The following is an 18239-nucleotide window of genomic DNA, read 5'->3' on the forward strand; positions in this document are numbered from 1 at the left end:
GAGGGAAGGAGTGTGGACCGATGACTAGAGTCTGATGTTCTTCTATATAATAGAAAAATCTAAAATGTAAGGACATAGAGAAGTGAAATCAAAAGAAAGTTGAGAGGTAGGCCAGGTAAACAATGTCCAGAAAACGTAAATAAAATCCGGCAATGTAAAATAAATCTGACTGTCAGAAGTCACAATGTTACTGCAGTGGGAAGATTCCTTTACTTGTCATAAGGGGGGACTTGAATGCCCAAACTACACAAAACTGTCTGAAAACATCTAGAGAGTGAACTGTAAGAAGAATCCAAAAGGAATGCAAATTGTCATAGCAGAACTACATCCTCACATCTATGTCGTCAATCAGTGTTAATGGCCTAGCTGGAAACCCAGGCCAGAGGCAGAATGCAAATGAACAGATAGCTGAAGTGTTAGTGAAAGCAGGTGCATACCTATGAGTGCTTCTGCCTCCAACAGTTTCTCTCTGCCAGCACTGTCACTTACAGAGTGGTGAGCATGTCCCAAATGCTGCCTCAGCCCAGGCTTCGGGCAGCAGTGTTTACTCACTCACCTGCATGTGGAGCTGTCTGTCATGCAGGGCCCTCTGCAGCTCCAGGAGGCTCCCTTTGAGCATCCTCAGCTTCCCTGCCAGCTGTTCTGCCTCATCTTTCGTATGAGCCTTGCCCTCCAACAGCAGGTTCTCGTTGTGCACAGACAGCTGTGACAGAGCCACCACCTTCTGTTCTATTTCCATGAGCATGTTCTGCAACGAGAGGACAAGGGCAAAACTGTCACATCTTGCCAGGCCCTGGAGACTGCTTCCAAACAACCCTCAATAGTCACTTAGCACACAAGCAGGTGCCTCTGGCTTTTTTAACTTTAAAGAATAGGGCATGTGCTTTGGGGGGGGGGATTACGTGTACTTCTTACCTTTCCTTTTTTTTTGAAAAATTAGATACTTTATAATTAAAGATAATTGAAAAAGACATATGGAAAACACATTTAATGGTATAGCCAACAAACACAAAGAAAGGGTCACTGCCAGAATGTTATGCCATTATTATTCCTCTTATCTTAGAATTGGATTACCAATGTTAGCAAAATTATTACACAATAAACTTCTTCCTTGTCAGTTTCAACACATTGATTTTGAAGACCAGGATGCCTAAGGACTTTCCATCCTGTTGTCTCAGCCTCCTCTTCTTGTCCCCCCCTCATCTTCTTTTTAAAAATATGACACAGCTTTGATTTTACATTTTAAAGTAGTTTCTTCATTTCTACCGCAAATCTTGGAGTTCTCCCTCAGGGATTGAGACTGAACAAAAAAGAAATGAAAAATAACCTCCTTCTTTTAAAGTAAGATCTTTTATGAAACCCAAAAAACAAAAGACTAGAAATAAATAAACAAAATGGGCCAGGCTACTCTATTTTCCTCGTAAATCGTGTTGTTTTTATGTCCTTTGCCTCTAAACTCTTTGAAATGGAGGTCTGTGATATTCTGAAAGAAAATGGTTCTCACAGACTCACAGGAAGTGGCACTATTAGGAGGTGTGGCCTTGTTGCGGTAGGTGTGGCCTTACTGGAGGAAGTGTGTCATCACTGGATGGTGGGCTTTGAGGTTTCAAATGTTCAAGCCAGGCCTACTGTCACTCTTTTTGCTGTCTGTAGATCCAGATATAGAACTCTGGGCTCCTTCTCCAGCACCATGTCTGCCTGCATGCTGCCATGCCTCCCACCATGACAATAATGGGCTAAAACTCTGAGCTGTAAGTGAGCCACCACAATTAAATGTTTTCCTTTATAAGAATTGTCATGGTCATGATGTCTCTACACAGCAATAAAACCTTAAAACAAGGCCATAGTTGGCTGAGCTTTGGTGGTTCATGCCTTTAATCCCAGCACTTATGAGGCAGAGGCAGGCGGATCTCTGTGAGTTTGAGGCCAGCCTGGTCTACAGATTGAGTGCCAGGAGAGGCTCCAAAGATACACAGAAAAACCCTGTCTTGAAAAACAAAAAACATGGGCTGGAGAGATGGCTCAGAGGTTAAGAGCACTGGCTGCTCTTCCAGAGGTCCTGAGTTCGATTCCCAGCAACCACATGGTAGCTCACAACCATCCAATGAAATCTTCTGGCATGGAGGCAGAATGTTGTATACATAACAAATAAATAAAATCTTAAAATAAAACAGCACTTAATGAAAAAAAAAACAAAACTCCAGAAAACAAAAAAAAAAGGAAAGAAAAACAAAAAACAGAGCTAGAGAGATGGCTCAGAGGTAAAAAGCACTGTCTGTTCTTCCAGAGGTCCTGAGTTCAATTCCCAGCAACCACATGATGGCTCACAACCATCTGTAGTGAGATCTGGTGCCCTCTTCTGGCCTGCAGGGATACATGCAGACAGAAAACTGTACATAATAAATAAATAAATCTTTAAAAGAAAAACAAAAAACAAGGCCATAGTTGTTGTCCAATCAGATAATTTACTAATTACAAAATATTTTATTTCCCTCTAGGAAATGGAGATTATTGCCATTCCATCAACTCTTAAAAATAAGATTTCATACCAAATAAGTAAAATCAATTAAAGAGCAAAACTTTCAGTAAAATGGGGACTAAAGGATGATGTCTGATGGATTATTTCTGAGCACTGCATATATTGCAGGGAAGGGTTGATCTGGCATCACACCGAGTGTCCATAATACCTTTTAAAACCCAAGAAAATGTTTACTTTTATTTTCTTTTTAAAATCAAAAGAGTAGGCTGGGCGTTGGTGGTGCACGCCTTTAATCCCAGCACTTGGGAGGCAGAGGCAGGTAGATGTCTGTGAGTTCAAGGCCAGCCTGGTCTCCAGAGCAAGTGCCAGGATAGGATCCAAAGCTACACAGAGAAACCCTGTCTTGAAAAACCAAAAAATAAAAAAATAATAAATAAATAAATAAATATAAAAAAATAAAAAGAGTCTAGGGATGCTAGCATGCATGAGTCTCTGGGTGTGAATGTCACCATGGAATAAAACGGTGTGGCAGTGTAGGTTCAGGGTGTGGAGTCAGGAGAATATGTAGTTGTTCAAGCCTGGGCTATATGAAGTCTTATTACAAAAGGAAAGGAAAGGAAACAAAAGAGAAGAACATTAATGTAATAATGAATTCAATGCAGATTTTATAAGTATACAGGGTCCTTTTCACCACAGGAAAAAGGGCCTCACATTAGCAAAGTCTCCAAGTCCACAAAAGTCATGTGTATGGCTCCAATTCCTCTTCTTTTTTCTCCTGGGGCAGGGTCTCAGAATGTAGCCCTGGCTGGCTGGAACTCTCCATGTAGACCAGGCTGGTCTTCAACTCCTAGAGATCCTCCTTGTGTCTCCCAAATGCTGGGATTAAAGTTATACACTACTATGTCCATCATGTGACTCCAATCCCATGTGACAGCCAATTATAATTATGAAGCAAATGGTTTAATTCTAGATTTTAAATTCATAAGATTTTCTTCAACATTTTCATATTAAATTTTAACTTTCTAGGGTCTAGATTTTAACTGTATTGATGTCTGTATTTTAAAGATGTAAAATAAATATTAGATCTGGAAAATCAATTTGATTAGTTTGCTTAGTTTCAATGCCATATGCTTTTAGTTCCTTAAATACTATGAAAACACATTCTGCTACTTTATAAATATCCTGAGCTGTGTTGTCAGAATAATGTCAACTATATTGCAGGCTTGTGAATTTCTCTGAAAATGGATATACCTAAAAGTGGGGGTGGCAAAGACAATATCACGCAGGTCTGAAATACTAATTTGAGTGTTAATTTTAAGCCCTAAAAGAAAACATTTAAAATAGATGCATGCCTCAACTTAGAGTAATAGGAAATGCTCCCATCTAGTTCCTCAGTCTCCACCATCAGGCCAGAGAACAGAACTGCTGACACATACAGAGGAATTTAAGTGATAAGGACCCAACATCAATCATAAGCCTGAAAATATGAATAAGAAAGACCACTGTGGTATACCATACAAAAAGAAAGTAGACTTAATTAGCTAATGCTATTGGAAGGTCTCTTTTGATGCCATATAGGTGAGATATGTAGATTGGGTAGGGTTTTCTGGAATCCTCTAGTTACAATTTATGTTTTATTAAAGCCACTGGAGATCACAGTAGCCAAGCCAGTAGATCTTACCTCTACCCAGCTGAAAAGGCTGATCCTGTCTCCACCAAGCCTCAGACTGCTGCCTCTCTTCAGCATCGCTGGAGAATGTATGCCTTCCTATCATCAATGTGGCTGGAGTATGAATGCCAGATCTGATACCCTATTCCTGTCTTCATGAGTCCTGGGATTAAAGGCATGTGATCCCAAGTGCTGAGACCACATTTGTGTAAACTGTTTCTTTTAAGACTGGATCAATTTTGTGTAGTCAATGTGGCCTTGAACTAACAGAGAACCATCTACCTCTTAACCCTGAGTCCTGGGATTAAAGGTGTGTACCACCACCAGCTAGCTTCTATAGCTAACTAGTATGACTGCTTTGCTATTTTGATCTCCGTTGACTTTAATAAATCATAAACAATATATCACCACACAATTTTTTTTCATTTCATTCCTTTAGTGTAAGGGTTTTGCCTGCATGTATGTCTGTGTACCACTTGCAAATAGTGCCCAATGAGGCCAGAAGAGGGCATCAGATCCCCTAAGACTAGAGTTACAGATGGGAGGGAGCCATTGCATGTGGCCTTGGAATTGAACTCAGGTACTCTGAACAAGCACGCTTAACTGCTGAGTCATCTCCCCAGCCCCTTCAATAACAGACTTCAAGTGTATTTTACTCTCATGTGAAGTGTAATATGTGAAGTGTAATTATGCAGTTTTGTGATAGGCACATTCGAGTTCACTGTTTCTTGCTGTATTAGACCTGGAATGTCTCTTACAGGCTGGTATATCAAGAGCTTAGACCCAGCTTGGTGCTAGTCAAAAGTGATGGAAACCTTTATGAAGTGAGGTCTTGTGGGGGATTTTAGATGCCTTGTTTAAGTGGATCATGGATGCTTATCTTTCTCTTTCTCTTTTGTTCCAAGCAATGGGATGAGCAGGCTTCTTCCATGTGCCCCCATCGTGATGCACTGTGCCGTCTAAATCAATGCTAGAATGCATGCATGAAGCCTCTCAACAGTTTGGACACAACCCTTTCTTCTTTCTAAGTTGATGATTCACAGATTTTGTTGCAATAGTAAGAAACCAGCACAAGTATCCATAAAACATAAGAAAAAACCTTTGTGTGCAGGTAGGGTTGTAGCCCAGTGGTGGAGGCCTTGCCCAGCACACATGAGGCCCTAAATTTAATCTCTGTTACTTCTTCAGAAAAGAAGAAAGGAAGGAAAAAAGAGGGAAGGAGAGAACGAAGGAAGAAAGGAAGGAAGGAAGGAAGGAAGGAAGGAAGGAAGGAAGGAAGGAAGGAAGGAAACCATTTGTCTGAGACTGACAGAACTTTAAGGCACACTGTTTTCCTAATGATGTTGGTTGTTGAAATTTCTCAAGAACCATGTGCAGATAGGTTCAAATGGCAACTGAGCACCTGTTGAGGCTTCCAATTACATTTATTTCAGTTTGTCTCAATCATACTAATTCTTCTGAGTTTATTATTTTTTTTTTAGCCACTAAGTATAGACACCATAAATATTCAGGTATCTACAATCTTCTAAAATGGTAGTCACAACACCGAAATGCAAGTCACAACAGGCTTGGCAATGACACGTGCAATCCCAGCACTGGGGATGGAGGGAGGCAAGAATGCCATGCACCCCAGGCTGACCTACTCTACCTTTCTGAGAATCTCTTTCAAGAAAGACAAAAGTAAAGTGGGTATGATAGAGCACACCGGTATTATGGGCAGTGCATACCTGTAATCCTAGGATATAGAAGGCTGAGACAGGAGAATTAGCATGAGCCTAAGGCAGACTGTTCTACATAATGCATTCCAGATCAGCAGGGCTACAAATTAAGACTCAAAAAATACAAAAGAAAAGAGCTTTGCTATTAAGTCCTGAGGTACAGACTTAGAAATGTAAGCTGTTGTGCTGGAGTTTTCTTTAAACAAAAATTTCATTTTTACTATTTTTTTTTTTTTCAGTTTTTCGAGACAGGGTTTCTCTGTGGCTTTGGAGGCTGCCCTGGAACTAGCTCTTGTAGACCAGGCTGGTCTCGAACTCACAGAGATCCGCCTGCCTCTGCCTCCCGAGTGCTGGGATTAAAGGCATGCCCCACCACCGCCCAGCTTATTTTTACTGTTTTTAATTATGGGAATGTGTGTGTGTGCACATGAGTGTAGATACCCATGGAGGCATTAGAACCCCTGGAGCTGGAGTTACAGGCTGAGAGTCCCTGATACAGATGATGGGAACTGAAAATGGGACTTCTGGAAGGATAGCAATCACTCTTTACTGAGCCATCTCTCCAGTCTCTGAGTTTTTTTTTTTTCCAAAGATTAGATACTACTATGTTTTTTCAAGAAGCAATTCCAAATCAGGCAGTGGTAGCCTATACCTTTAGTCCCAGCACTTGGGAGGCAGAGGCAGGTGGATCTCAGTGAGTCTGAAGCCAGCCTAGTCTACAGAGTGAGTTCTAGGACAGGCTCCAAAGCTACAAAGAGAAACCCTGTCTTGAAAAAACAAAAGCAAAACAACAACAACAAAAAATTCCAGGTTTGAATTTCATTTATGCTTTAGTGATGTGTTGCTTTTTGACTATGTAAATATATAAAATCTCTAGCTTGTGGAAACTCATATGATCTATACCAGCGTCTGATCAGTGTGTTTTCTGCATTTTTTAAAATGTCCTTCATGATGTAGACTCATTTCAACCTTCCTAATTCTGCAACCCTTTAATACAGTTCCTCATGTTGTGGTGCTCCCCAACCATAAAATTATCTTCTATAACTGTAATTTTGCTACTGTTATGAATCAATGCAAATATCTGATATGCAGATATGTGATATGCGACCCCCCAGGGGTCATGACCCACAGGTTGAGAACCACTGTTGTAAAGGCTCTTTGTACCTGGCAGTCCACCAGCTGGGCATCCATGTCCATGGGCTCCTGGGGTGTACCAAGTGCAACATCCAGTGTGGCCTTTGTGTTCAACAGCCAGTGGTCCAGCTCATCTGCCTCACAGCGGTACCTCTGCAGGGCCTGTTCCTGTCTCTGCTCTTCCAGCTGGTCATTTAGCTTCTCCTGGAGAATTAGGAAGAAAGTAACTTGGAGGGAGCATCGAGCAGTGAGAGCTTGAAGATCTCATACAATAAGCCCTGGCTACACACACAATCAGCTGGGAAACAAAACAAATACCGAGACTCAGGCCACATCTCAGAAGTCTAATTCAGGAGTTCTCTGTCTCTACATTATTATGTGAAGATCCCCCCATGCCCTTCCCCCAATAAATGGATGTGTCCCAGAGTTGAATGAGGCATCCTCAAGATTCCTGTAGGGTCTGGCAGTCGTGGGTAGGATGGAAATTAGCCAAGCATTAGAACCAGACAGTGACACGAAACAGTTGGTGGATGGCAACAGACATTTAACCTCAATTTCTGGCATGAGGGATGGAAGCTGACTAAAGGACATCTATCCCACATAAATAAGGAGCACTGTAGGCAGCTGATCCTGTGGGAAGGAGCAGCCAGTGGTACTTGTGTTGAAATAAACCAGAAACCCAAAGTTTTATGCTGACTCTCAAGTTTTCTCAACCATTGCAAATAGTTCATGCTGAAACATTCAAGCCAATCTTATCCTGAAACATCACACAAGCTTTCCATAGAGTAGAAGTAATATGACAGAATTAAGAAGTTAACTTCAGGCATTCCAAATACCTCATTTAAAAATTCTATCATTAGTAATTGCCATTATTATTTCAAAGATGTATTTAATTTTATGTGTAAAACTGTTTTCCCCATACAAGTCTGTGTACCATGTGTGTGCAATACCTGCAGAGGCTATCAGAGGACATTCCAGAGCTAGCTGTGCACTGGGAACTGAACCCAGGCCTATCTGCAGAAATAGCCAGGGCTCTTAACCACTGACTTCTCTCTGTAGCCCCAATAATAATAATTTTTTAGTTAAAATCTTAACATGGAGACTAGTAAGTAAAAAAAGCACATTTTAAGTTGATGTAGAATAGATATATGATTTGACTGGTCTTGTGACTAGTCAATTTAGAAAGAGTCTACATCTTCATCAATGGGGCCATCATAAATTTAATTATGACATAATCATTAGTAAATAAGACAATACTCAGTTTGCATAAGAAGTGTAATGGGGACATTATGATACAGAGACACTAGAAGCCAAGGCCAATAGTTATAAGAGAATATATGTAATGAAAAGAACAGCTGATTTTTAGCATATATATAAAATCTGCCTACCAAATAAGATTTAAATCAAGTAACATTGACAACAGAAGTGCAAAGTTATTTTATGTGTTAGTATGCTTGGACTGGCTAACAGTGAATAGACAGGTTTATGCTTCGCAGTATCAGTTCTATCCATCATTGAACACTCTTATTTAATCACAGCAAATCATTACTCAAATCTATAATTCCTGTCCATGGGGCTCTAGTCCATCAAGTACCAGCCTTCTGCATTCTCCCTGCCTCCCATCTGGAGCACATTGGTAGACACACCCTTGACTATGCTTAGGATCCTGTGCTTAGGCCTGGGAAATCATGGCACACTTTCACTTGATTCCAGTAGCCAAACCATGGAGCCAGCCAAGGTGTCCAGCAACGGAGACTGGGTAAGGAAAACGTAATGTGGAGTATGTACGTGTATGTGTGTGTATAAGTACATGTGTGTACACAATGGAATTTCTTACATCCATAAAGAAGAATATAATGACAACATTAATAAGAAAATTGACATGATTAAAGGTAATTACATGAAGTGAATTACACCTGTTGTAGACAAACAAATACTGTATGCATTCTCTCACACATGGTTCCCATACTTACACAAATACATAAAATCACAAACACACACATACAACATGAATGTAGCAGTAAAACTTTTAAGGGGACAATGGGGACCAATGGAAATAAGAAAAGGTGAGAACAGGGAGGTATGAGGGCAAAGGTGTTCAACAGACAATATCTGTGTGTGTGTGTGTGTGTGTGTGTGTGTGTGTGTGTGTGTGTATGTGTGTGTGTGTGTGTGTGTGTAAAAGCTTTAAAAAATAAATATAAAAAAAGAGAACAGAAACAAAACCCAATTAAAACAACAACAAATCCAGAACAACTGCTAACAGATACTAAAGCCTGATACAGACCCAGGAGCTGAAGCATTTCCAGGGCCCTAGTTACCTCTAAGAGCTGCCGCTTGCCAGCCGCTTTCATCCTGATGGTGGACATCCGCTCAGCCAGGACAGTAAGTGTGGACTGCAGAGCCAACTGCTCCGCAGGGTCCGACTCTGGAGATTCAGCCACCAGCTCCTCTGCAAGAGATGCTTGGAGCCCATTAATCTCATCTTGGAGCATCTGCACCTCGTCCATCAGGGCCTGTGGGGAAGACTGTGGAATCACACTCTTGACTGAGGACTCCAGGCTCTGTCATCATACACCCGCAGAGATCACACACTCACTCCGAGGCCAAGGATTGGGCCAGCCATCAGGACTGCTACTAGCTGAACTTTCAAAATGACATGGTGGAGCTGAATGCTGGGACAGTTCTGATTTGAATGCTGGGGATGTTAGTAACTTAAATCGAGTTGCGCAAATTAATGAGCATTTCTGATTTTCAATAGGCTCATTCAAACAGGAGAGGATTCTTCAAGTATGACCACATTCTCTTGCTTCTGTACCTAATTCTAAAATGAGAAGTTTCTCGGAGTTAACTTCCAAGCCACTGGATCTCTCCAGAGCCCCTTCTCAAGGTTTCAAATGCTGTCTGACCCTGGCCACCTCCAAGGCACTCCCCAACCCAGCCTCTTGCATTCAACTTGTACGGTTCAATGGCATCTCTATCTTATTATGTATCTTTAAACAACTGCGGAATGCTCTACTTTCTGGAATAGGTTCCTTCCCACAAAACACCAGATTAAAAACCCAAATTGGAGTAGTCACCATGCTGAAGTTCCCTATCACCAGATATAAAGCAAGGCTTGTGTCAATACTGAAAGGACTGAGAGTTAACAACCTCTCCCTAAACTGCCTGATTACAACACACAGGATAACAGAGCTCTCTCTGCCTTAAATCCTTACCCAAAAAGAGTAATTTAAAGTAACTACTGAATGTCACCTTCTCTATTCTGCCTCCCAGCCCTGCCCTTAAAAGGAAAACAACCTTGAAATGACCAACTCATTATCTGTTCCTTAATTCTGGTCTGGTTTGTTTTTGAGATAAAGTCTTACTATACCGCCCTGGATAGGCTAAAACTCACTACAAAGGCCAGGCTGGCCTAGAACTCACAGATACCTCCCTCCCTAATGTTGGAATTAAAGGTGTGTAGCACCACACCCAACCTTGTTTTTGTTCTTGTTTTTGAGTCAGGGTTTCTTGTGGCTCAGGCTGCCCAGAAGCTCTCTAGGTGAGAAGGGACCTTAGTTCTGGCCTTCCTCCCTCTATTTCTTCAGTGCTAAGAATGCTGGCACACACCAATTCCCTGTTTATTTGGTGCTGGGATTGGACCCAGGGCCTCAGGCATGCTAGGCAGTTACTGTATCAACGGTGCATCCCCAGCCTTACGCCAGTCATCTGTCTATATCCATCTACCTATCTTCTATTTAGTTTTTCCAAGATAGGAGTCTTCAGAGGGCAACTTTTATTCAGAAATTGAACAGCATGTTATAAAACTAGGCATTGCTGGAAAGGCGATGGTAGCCTGGGGAAATAACACAGATTCTTGTAACACCTTTGTTGGCATTAGTCCGAGTCTCTTGCACAGACAGCAGGTATCACAGTAAGTGTAGTACATCCTCAGAGTGTACTGCCAATGATGTTAAAAGACAAAACAACAAGAAAAATAAATGCCTCTTTCCATCCAACTGAATTTTAACTGATTGCTACATCGACAGAATTACATAGACCTAGACAGGAAGGGGGGGGGGGGATGGAGGTCCCCTAGTTCTTCACAAGCTGTATACCTCCATGCTGCCACCATCCTGACTAGGAAATAATGCTTTCCCAGAACTCCCTGTGGTTAGCTTCAGGCTTCCCAGCCACACTGTTGACATGTAAACATGTCTGCCCTGGGCCTGCCTCTTCTGTGAATAAACTGGTTTGTGTGTATAAGCTTGCTACTTAAAGGAAGCTGCTCACTTTCAGCCTTGCTTAGTACCTCATTGCCAGCTGCTCTGTGAATCATTTGAGTTTCTCCTGGATTCCTAGTAAAGTCCAGGGAGTTTTATTTTGCTATTTCCCACTGACACTCAAGAGTAAAACCTCCTCTGTAGCTGCCTGCTACATCTCTGCCTGGTCCCCACTGGAGTCATCCTTATCTACACGCCTTACTCAAACATTTTGAATGCTGGGTGCCTGCTTCTTTTAGTTCTGTATATTACAAATGCCTGCTCTTACTTATGAGGACTGTCTGCTCTTCCAGCATTTTCCCTAACAATGAAGTTTTTTAGTGGTGTCTTTTAAAGGTGTTTTATTTTGTTTTGTTTTTTTGAGACAGGGTCCCAGTGTGTGTGTGTGTGTGTGTGTGTGTGTGTGTGTGTGTGTGTGTGTGTGTGTGTGTGCACTAGCTGTCCTGGAACTCACTTATGCAGACTGAAATAACCTCAGCTTGCTTCGAACTCAAGGAGATCCACCTGCCTTTGCAGGGATTAAAGGAGTGGCCACCACACCTTACTAAAACAACATTTTTTTTGTTGTTTTTGTTTTTGTTTTTCTGGTTTTTCCGAGACAGGGTTTCTCGGAAACAACAGTTTTTAATTTGATTACAGAACAATGTTTGTCCTTAATAGTTACAGATTTTGGTGTTTTGTTGGAGAAAACTTTGCCTACTGTGTCATGATTATGATATGGTATGTCATCTTCCAAAGGAATATTGAGTGAGGAAAGCAGCAGCTCAATGGCTGAACTAGGGCTTGGCGTGCATGAAGCTCTGGGTGCCCACCTCCAAAATCAAAGCAAACAAACAAAAGATAAAATAATTCTCCTGGGGTATAATTAATGGAATAGCGTTAGGTTTCAAAAGCTTAGAGAGGTTATAATGAGAAACATGAAGAACAAGTAAGTGTTAAGAAACTTTATAGCAACCTGGCATCATCATGACATCAAAGAGAAATTTATTTAATTTTATAAACGATCTATATAGAAATTAAGAAAAACCTCTTCACTGCAGGTAGTTAAGTCAGCATCACCTTAAGAGTTTTTGTTGTGACCGGGCGATGGTGGCACACGCCTTTAATCCCAGCAATAGGGAGGCAGAGACAGGCAGATCTCTGTGAGTTTGAGGTCAGCCTGGTCTCCAGAGTGAGTGCCAGGATAGGCTCCAAAGCTACACAGAGAAACCCTGTCTCGAAAAATCAAAAAAAAAAAAAAAAAAAAAAAAGAAGAAAAAGAAAAAAAAAGAAAAAGAGTTTTTGTTGTGTTTTCTTTTTAATGCTAACTTCATACTATAATACTATAAGTTAACAGCACTCAACCTGTGGGCTGTGACCCCTTTGGGGGGGGGGATCACACATCAGATATCTTGCATGTCCAATATTTACATTATGATTCATAATAGCAAAATTACAGTTATGAAGTAGCAATGAAATAATTTTATGGTTGGGGGCTCATCACTGTTAGGCATCTGTACTGGCCTGCCCTTAGGATCCTTAGGATACGCCCTCAGCTGCAGCCACTAAGAGCACCACCTGTGCACATTCACTATGTTCCCTTTTAAAAGGGCCCTGCCCACCTCCAGTCTCTTTCTCTTCTGTCACTCTTGTCCTCGGGAACAAGTCTCTGTCCCCTCTCTGCCCCCTTCTCTCTCCACTTTCAATAAACCTTTCCATGCTGTATGGTGTGACTCCTTCCCACTGGTTTTTCAACTATGACAACCGCAACACGAGGAAGTGTATTAAAGGGTCTCGGTGTTAGGAAGGCTGCAAATGCTCTAAGTGGTAAGATAAGTCTTCAACTTTAGCCACCTTGTCCTGTCCTTGAGGGAACTGTTTGTTTGTTTTGAAACAGGGTCTTTACATCGACAAGGCCTCTAAATTGTTATGTAAGAGGATGTCCTCGAACCTCTGATTCTCCTGCCTCTGTGCCCCAAATTCTGGGGCTGTGAGACCTCACCACAGCACACCACTAGAGTTTCTGTTCTTTGGTGATATGATTTTATTGTATTTGCAATATATTTAAAACATACTGCATTTGAGTTTATTTTTTTAAGATTTCGTCTCCACATACAGCCCAGATGGCTTTGAGCGTACAATCCTCGGCCTTATTACAGGCACAGGCCATCATGCCCAGCCTTGGGGGTGATGGATTTTGAATTGCGATTGCATTGAATTTATAGACCGATTCTCTTTATTGTTCATTTAAAGTATTTTCATGCATTATATTGTGATCATTTGTTGGAGACCAAATCGTCAAAACAATATAAAGCCAGTATTATTTGTTCACACTGTATAAGATCCTCTATAATTAGACTGGCCTCTTTGTGTCTCCTCTTTGTGCAGTTTTGAACCATGCTCATCCTCCCTACCCCTCACTCCCCCTCACTCCCTACCTCTTTCCCACAGATATACATAACAATTCCTTCCACCCACTACTATTATTACTCCAGCTCTCAGACTCACTCTCCCCGTACCAGCCTGATGTCACTTAATCTACTCCCCTCCCCCTTTCTCCTATAGATCACAATAGTGTATCTGTTGTCTCTACAGCATGCTGGGGGTTCACACCAGTTACAACAGGCTTTCAGATTGTGTATTTATGAAAAGCCAGTGTTTTGGTTGATCTAGGGTGTTCAACACATGAAAATGAATTGATTCCAACTCATAAGAGAGTTGATGTCTGGATCATACAAGAAACAACCAGAGAGAAAAACACAACTCCTCATTACATCTCAGCAGACCTGGCTGATCGGGGGTGTAGTGAAGTCCCTGCCTTCACTCTCTCCTTCTCTAAGCATTCTTCAGTAAGAAACAAGGTGATTTGGCTCCTGGGGTCTGTCAGTTCTGCACCCTTAAGGCAGTTCTCCCTCCCAACCTCGGGCCCAGGATCCAAGCTCAGTAATGGGGAAGGTCTTATTTGGATTGATGACAATGTTTTAGAAACAGATAGAGGTGGCTGTTGTGTGAGAGGAATGCCATAAATGTTGTATGCTTTAATTAATTTTGCTGTGTCAAACACACCTTCAGCCCCATAATTCTCAGAAGAGTTCATGACCAACAGCTGGCCCATAGTGCCTGATGCAAATTAGGAGAGGGAAAGGGAGAGGAAATCTTCTTGGGTTTCTGGCTTGTAAAGATAAAGAGGGCATGTGAATGACAGGCTGATGGCAGAAGCCCTTCTGTGTATGTGTTTGTCTTATTGGTTGATGAGAAAAGCACCGTTGGCCAATAGAGAAGCAAGATAGGTGGGACTAGGAGTCAAGGAGGATTCTGGGAAATGTAGTAAGGAAGTCGTTGCCATGTGATCCCGAGAAGAACGGATGCATGCCGCCAGCATCCTCTATAAGTCTTTATGTAATAAATAGATTAATAGTTATGGTTGATACTTAAGACAGAGCTAGAAAATAAGAAATCTTAGTCATTGGCCAGCAGCATTGTAACTAATATAAATCTCTGTGTGTTATTTGAGGGTCTTAACGTGGTGGCGGAAGCAGGTGGCTGGCTGAAAAGAGTTATCCTTACAACAGGCACAGAGTTAGACAAGTGGCTAGAGATTACTAGAAGTTCTGAGAAAGGGGGAGGGTGAGGAAGGTAGGATTGGATCGGTACACATGTTAAATATATGTGTATAAATATATACATAATAAATTATAGAAAATCACACCAAGTCCCATTAAGACACACATCTACTAATATTTTAATACAAGATAAATACTTGGAGCTTCACTGAATGTCCAATCCTTCAATAGTAGAGCCTTGTGTAACTCATGTTTATTCAATACCAAAGGGAATAGTGGCTCTGTTCTGACTCTCAGGACCATCTCTCTGAGCACAATTCTTTCCACAATCTATTTGTTGCAGCAAAAGAGCCTCAGAACTCTTCCTAAAACCTGTCACTGAGCTGACTGTGGCAAAGACACCAAATGCCTCCAAACATCAGATGTCCTCAGACATCAAATCCCAACCACAGGGGTGAAACATTCAAACACAGATCACCAGCCTATGATGGGCCTGCACCCATCACATCATAGAGATCCTAATGGGAGAGAGAGAGGCCTGACGCTCCAACCAAGCTGATACATTGACACAAGTGTCTAGGGCAGTGGTTCTCTACCTCCCTAATGCTGTGACCCTTCAACGCAATTCCTCATGTTGTGGTGACCCCCAACCATAAAATTAGTTTTGTTTCTACTTCAAAACTGTGATTTTGCTACTGTTATGAGTTGTAATATAAATATGCAGGAGATCTGGTATATGATCCCTGTAGAGGTCATGACTCACAGATTGAGAACCCCTGCTCTAGAGGCTCCTTGTAAAAAGGAGGTTTACAAGAAATAACCTTGACAGATCGTTGGGAAGTCAGTAACAAGTGAAGCCCTTCTGTCAGTTCTTTCAAAGTGTAAAAAGCACAGTGGACTTTCCCACCACTGTTCAGTTGGAATTTAGAAATAGAAATCCTATAACGAAAGAGCATTCCAGACGCCAAGAACAGATTTAGATAGTATGTTGGCATTAGCTTTTCATTTGGGCAGCTTTGTCCCAGAATTTGTAGAACTTAAGACAGACATTGAAAAGTGAACAAAGCTGAACAGGGAAATCTAGACTTGTGGGTAGATGCAGAATTGTATCGAATTAGGCATTCCCTCTGTCTCCTCACACTCCATTAGACCATTAATAAGCCACGTAAGCCTCAGTGTCTGGCTTGCTTACATCATTGAATCAGCTATGTCTCCTCTCTATGGAGATAGGAGGCACTGTCCTTGGTAATAGCAAAGGACAGAAAGTCATGTGATGACCTCAGTTGCAAGAGAAGTTACACTGTGCCTTTCTGATTCATAATACTTAGCAATAATTGCAATTTTAGTTTCTCGGCTTTCAGAGAACTATGGAGTGCTCAATCCTAAATAGTTCTAAATGGGACATCTATATGTCTATCTCCTCTACACACACACACACACACACACAAACACACACGTGTGTATGACAGAATACACACGCACATACACTCATGTATAGGCAATCATGAGCACTCATGTGCACACACACACATGCTCACACATATACTCACACACACTCACATGCATACAGGCATGTACACACACATGCATATACATAAACACACACATGTACTCTCACACTCGCACATGCATACACACGCACACACACACATACACATATATACATTGGCACACACTTCAGGGAATAGCATAGAGCACAAAGCAGAAAGAACAAAAGAGATTAGAAACACTGTTAGGAAACAGTGTTTGCTGGACACATCAGGGTCTTCAGCATTCATGAACTCACAAGACCAAGGCAGTCAAAACTCCAGCACAAATCGGGAGGGGCTCACAAAGATCCTCCCTCCTATGGCTGAGAAACTTCGGCAGTTGAAGGCATCAAGGGCAGGGATAATCTGTTCTTTTTTTTAGAAGTGACCCCTGTTAAGTTGTCCATGCTACAGTGGGTGGCCTTACATTCACATGTGGACAGGCCTGACCAGACTCAGTGGGATTTGAAAAGAAGACATAATGATGAGAGGGGGACATGGTGGGGGCTGGTCTTTGAGGAGTTAGAGGCTGAGTATGGGTAGATACGATGAAAATGCATTGAACACATGTGTGAAATCCTCAAAGAATGAATAATAAAAATATACCTAAAATGATAATGTCTAGTTTTGAGTTTTCTCTATGAAATCCTCAGACAGCAATTTTGCTTCATGTGCTGACACATTTTATGTCAACTTGATACCCAAACTAGAGGCATTTGAAAGAGGGCAGTCTCACTGAGGAAATGCCTCTGGAAGATCCAGCTGTAAGGCGTTTTCTCATTTAGTGATCAAAAGAGAAGGCCCAGCCCATTGTGAGTGGCACCCGCCCTGGGCTGGTGGTTCTGGGTTCTGTAAGAAAGTAGGCTGATCAAGTCACGGGAAGCAAGCCCGTGAACAGCACCCTCCATGGCCTCTGCATCAGCCCCTGCTTCCAGGTTCCTGCCCTGTGTGAGTTCTGGTCCTGTCTTCCTTCAGTGATGAACACAGCTGTGAAAGTATAAGCTGAATAAACAACCCCTTCCTTCCTGACTTGCTTTTGGGTCCTGGTGTTTCGTCACACCAATAGACATCTAACTTTGACACTTCATGTACAGTCTGCATTTTCATACTAATAATGATGGATAGGGAGGTGCTGTTTGGAGCTAATATGCCTGTTCTGTTAGGAACTGTAGGGTCTGGCCACCATGACCCTGTTTTCTTGCAGTGCATCACTCCTGAGAGGGCCAGTGGGGGAGCCGGGGGAGCTGTAGTCAGTTACCTAGGTTACAGGAATGATAAGCCTCCAACAGAGAAAAAGACAACTTGAAGGTAGATCGAATAAAACTATTTAAAACTTCTCTAAGATCACTGGTTCTCAATAATATGTATGATTCTCAAGTTACCCTATACAGCCCCTAGATCCTATATTATCTTTGGATGCTTAAAGGAAGCAGACATTTACACGACAGCCATCAAAGCTGCCCTGCAGAGCTGTATTCAAAAGGAGAGAAACTCTACTCCAAGTACCATGAAGCCCAAATTTGGAGACAACAGGGGAGAAGGGACTGCAGGACTCTGAAGAACAAAGTGTGCAAGGAAACCTTCATATGCGAACGAGGTGACATCGGCAGAAGGAAAAGACTGTGACACTGAGGTCCCCTAAAAGGGATGTTTGGAGGGTAGCAATGGTCTAGTAAGGATATGGGTGGAGGTCAGAGGAAAACAACATTGCTAGTCACCTGAGTGTCTGAGAGTCTTCATGATTGTTTCCATCTACTCAACCAAAGGTTAGTTTTAAGTTTATGGCTTTATTGCCATTTTCCCAAGCCTGGCAGATTGTGGAAAATCTAAGGTGTCTGAGAAGTAGTTTATCAAAAGAGGGTCTAAAATAGACCTCTCCCATGTTCTTAATTTCTATCTTCAG

The 18239-nt window shown here is 41.8% G+C and overlaps 1 protein-coding gene across 4 annotated transcripts in view; it reads right to left on the reverse strand.

Moving 5' to 3' along the window:
- Positions 1-18239, reverse strand: part of Syne1 (spectrin repeat containing nuclear envelope protein 1) — a 453101-nt gene that overhangs the window by 132654 nt on the left and 302208 nt on the right. For 2 of the 4 annotated variants that reach the window (XM_035440411.1, XM_035440414.1), the window contains 3 exons: positions 9322-9516; positions 7031-7204; positions 557-748 (listed from right to left, as the gene is read on the reverse strand). In XM_035440411.1, coding sequence (XP_035296302.1) covers positions 557-748; positions 7031-7204; positions 9322-9516 — 561 coding nt within the window. Of the gene's footprint in view, positions 1-556; positions 749-7030; positions 7205-9321; positions 9529-18239 lie in introns of all 4 variants that reach the window. The other 2 variants (XM_035440413.1, XM_035440412.1) reach the window with 1 other exon arrangement.

This window comes from Cricetulus griseus, chromosome 2 (genome assembly GCF_003668045.3).
Source record: "Cricetulus griseus strain 17A/GY chromosome 2, alternate assembly CriGri-PICRH-1.0, whole genome shotgun sequence".
Classification (NCBI taxonomy): domain Eukaryota; kingdom Metazoa; phylum Chordata; class Mammalia; order Rodentia; family Cricetidae; genus Cricetulus; species Cricetulus griseus.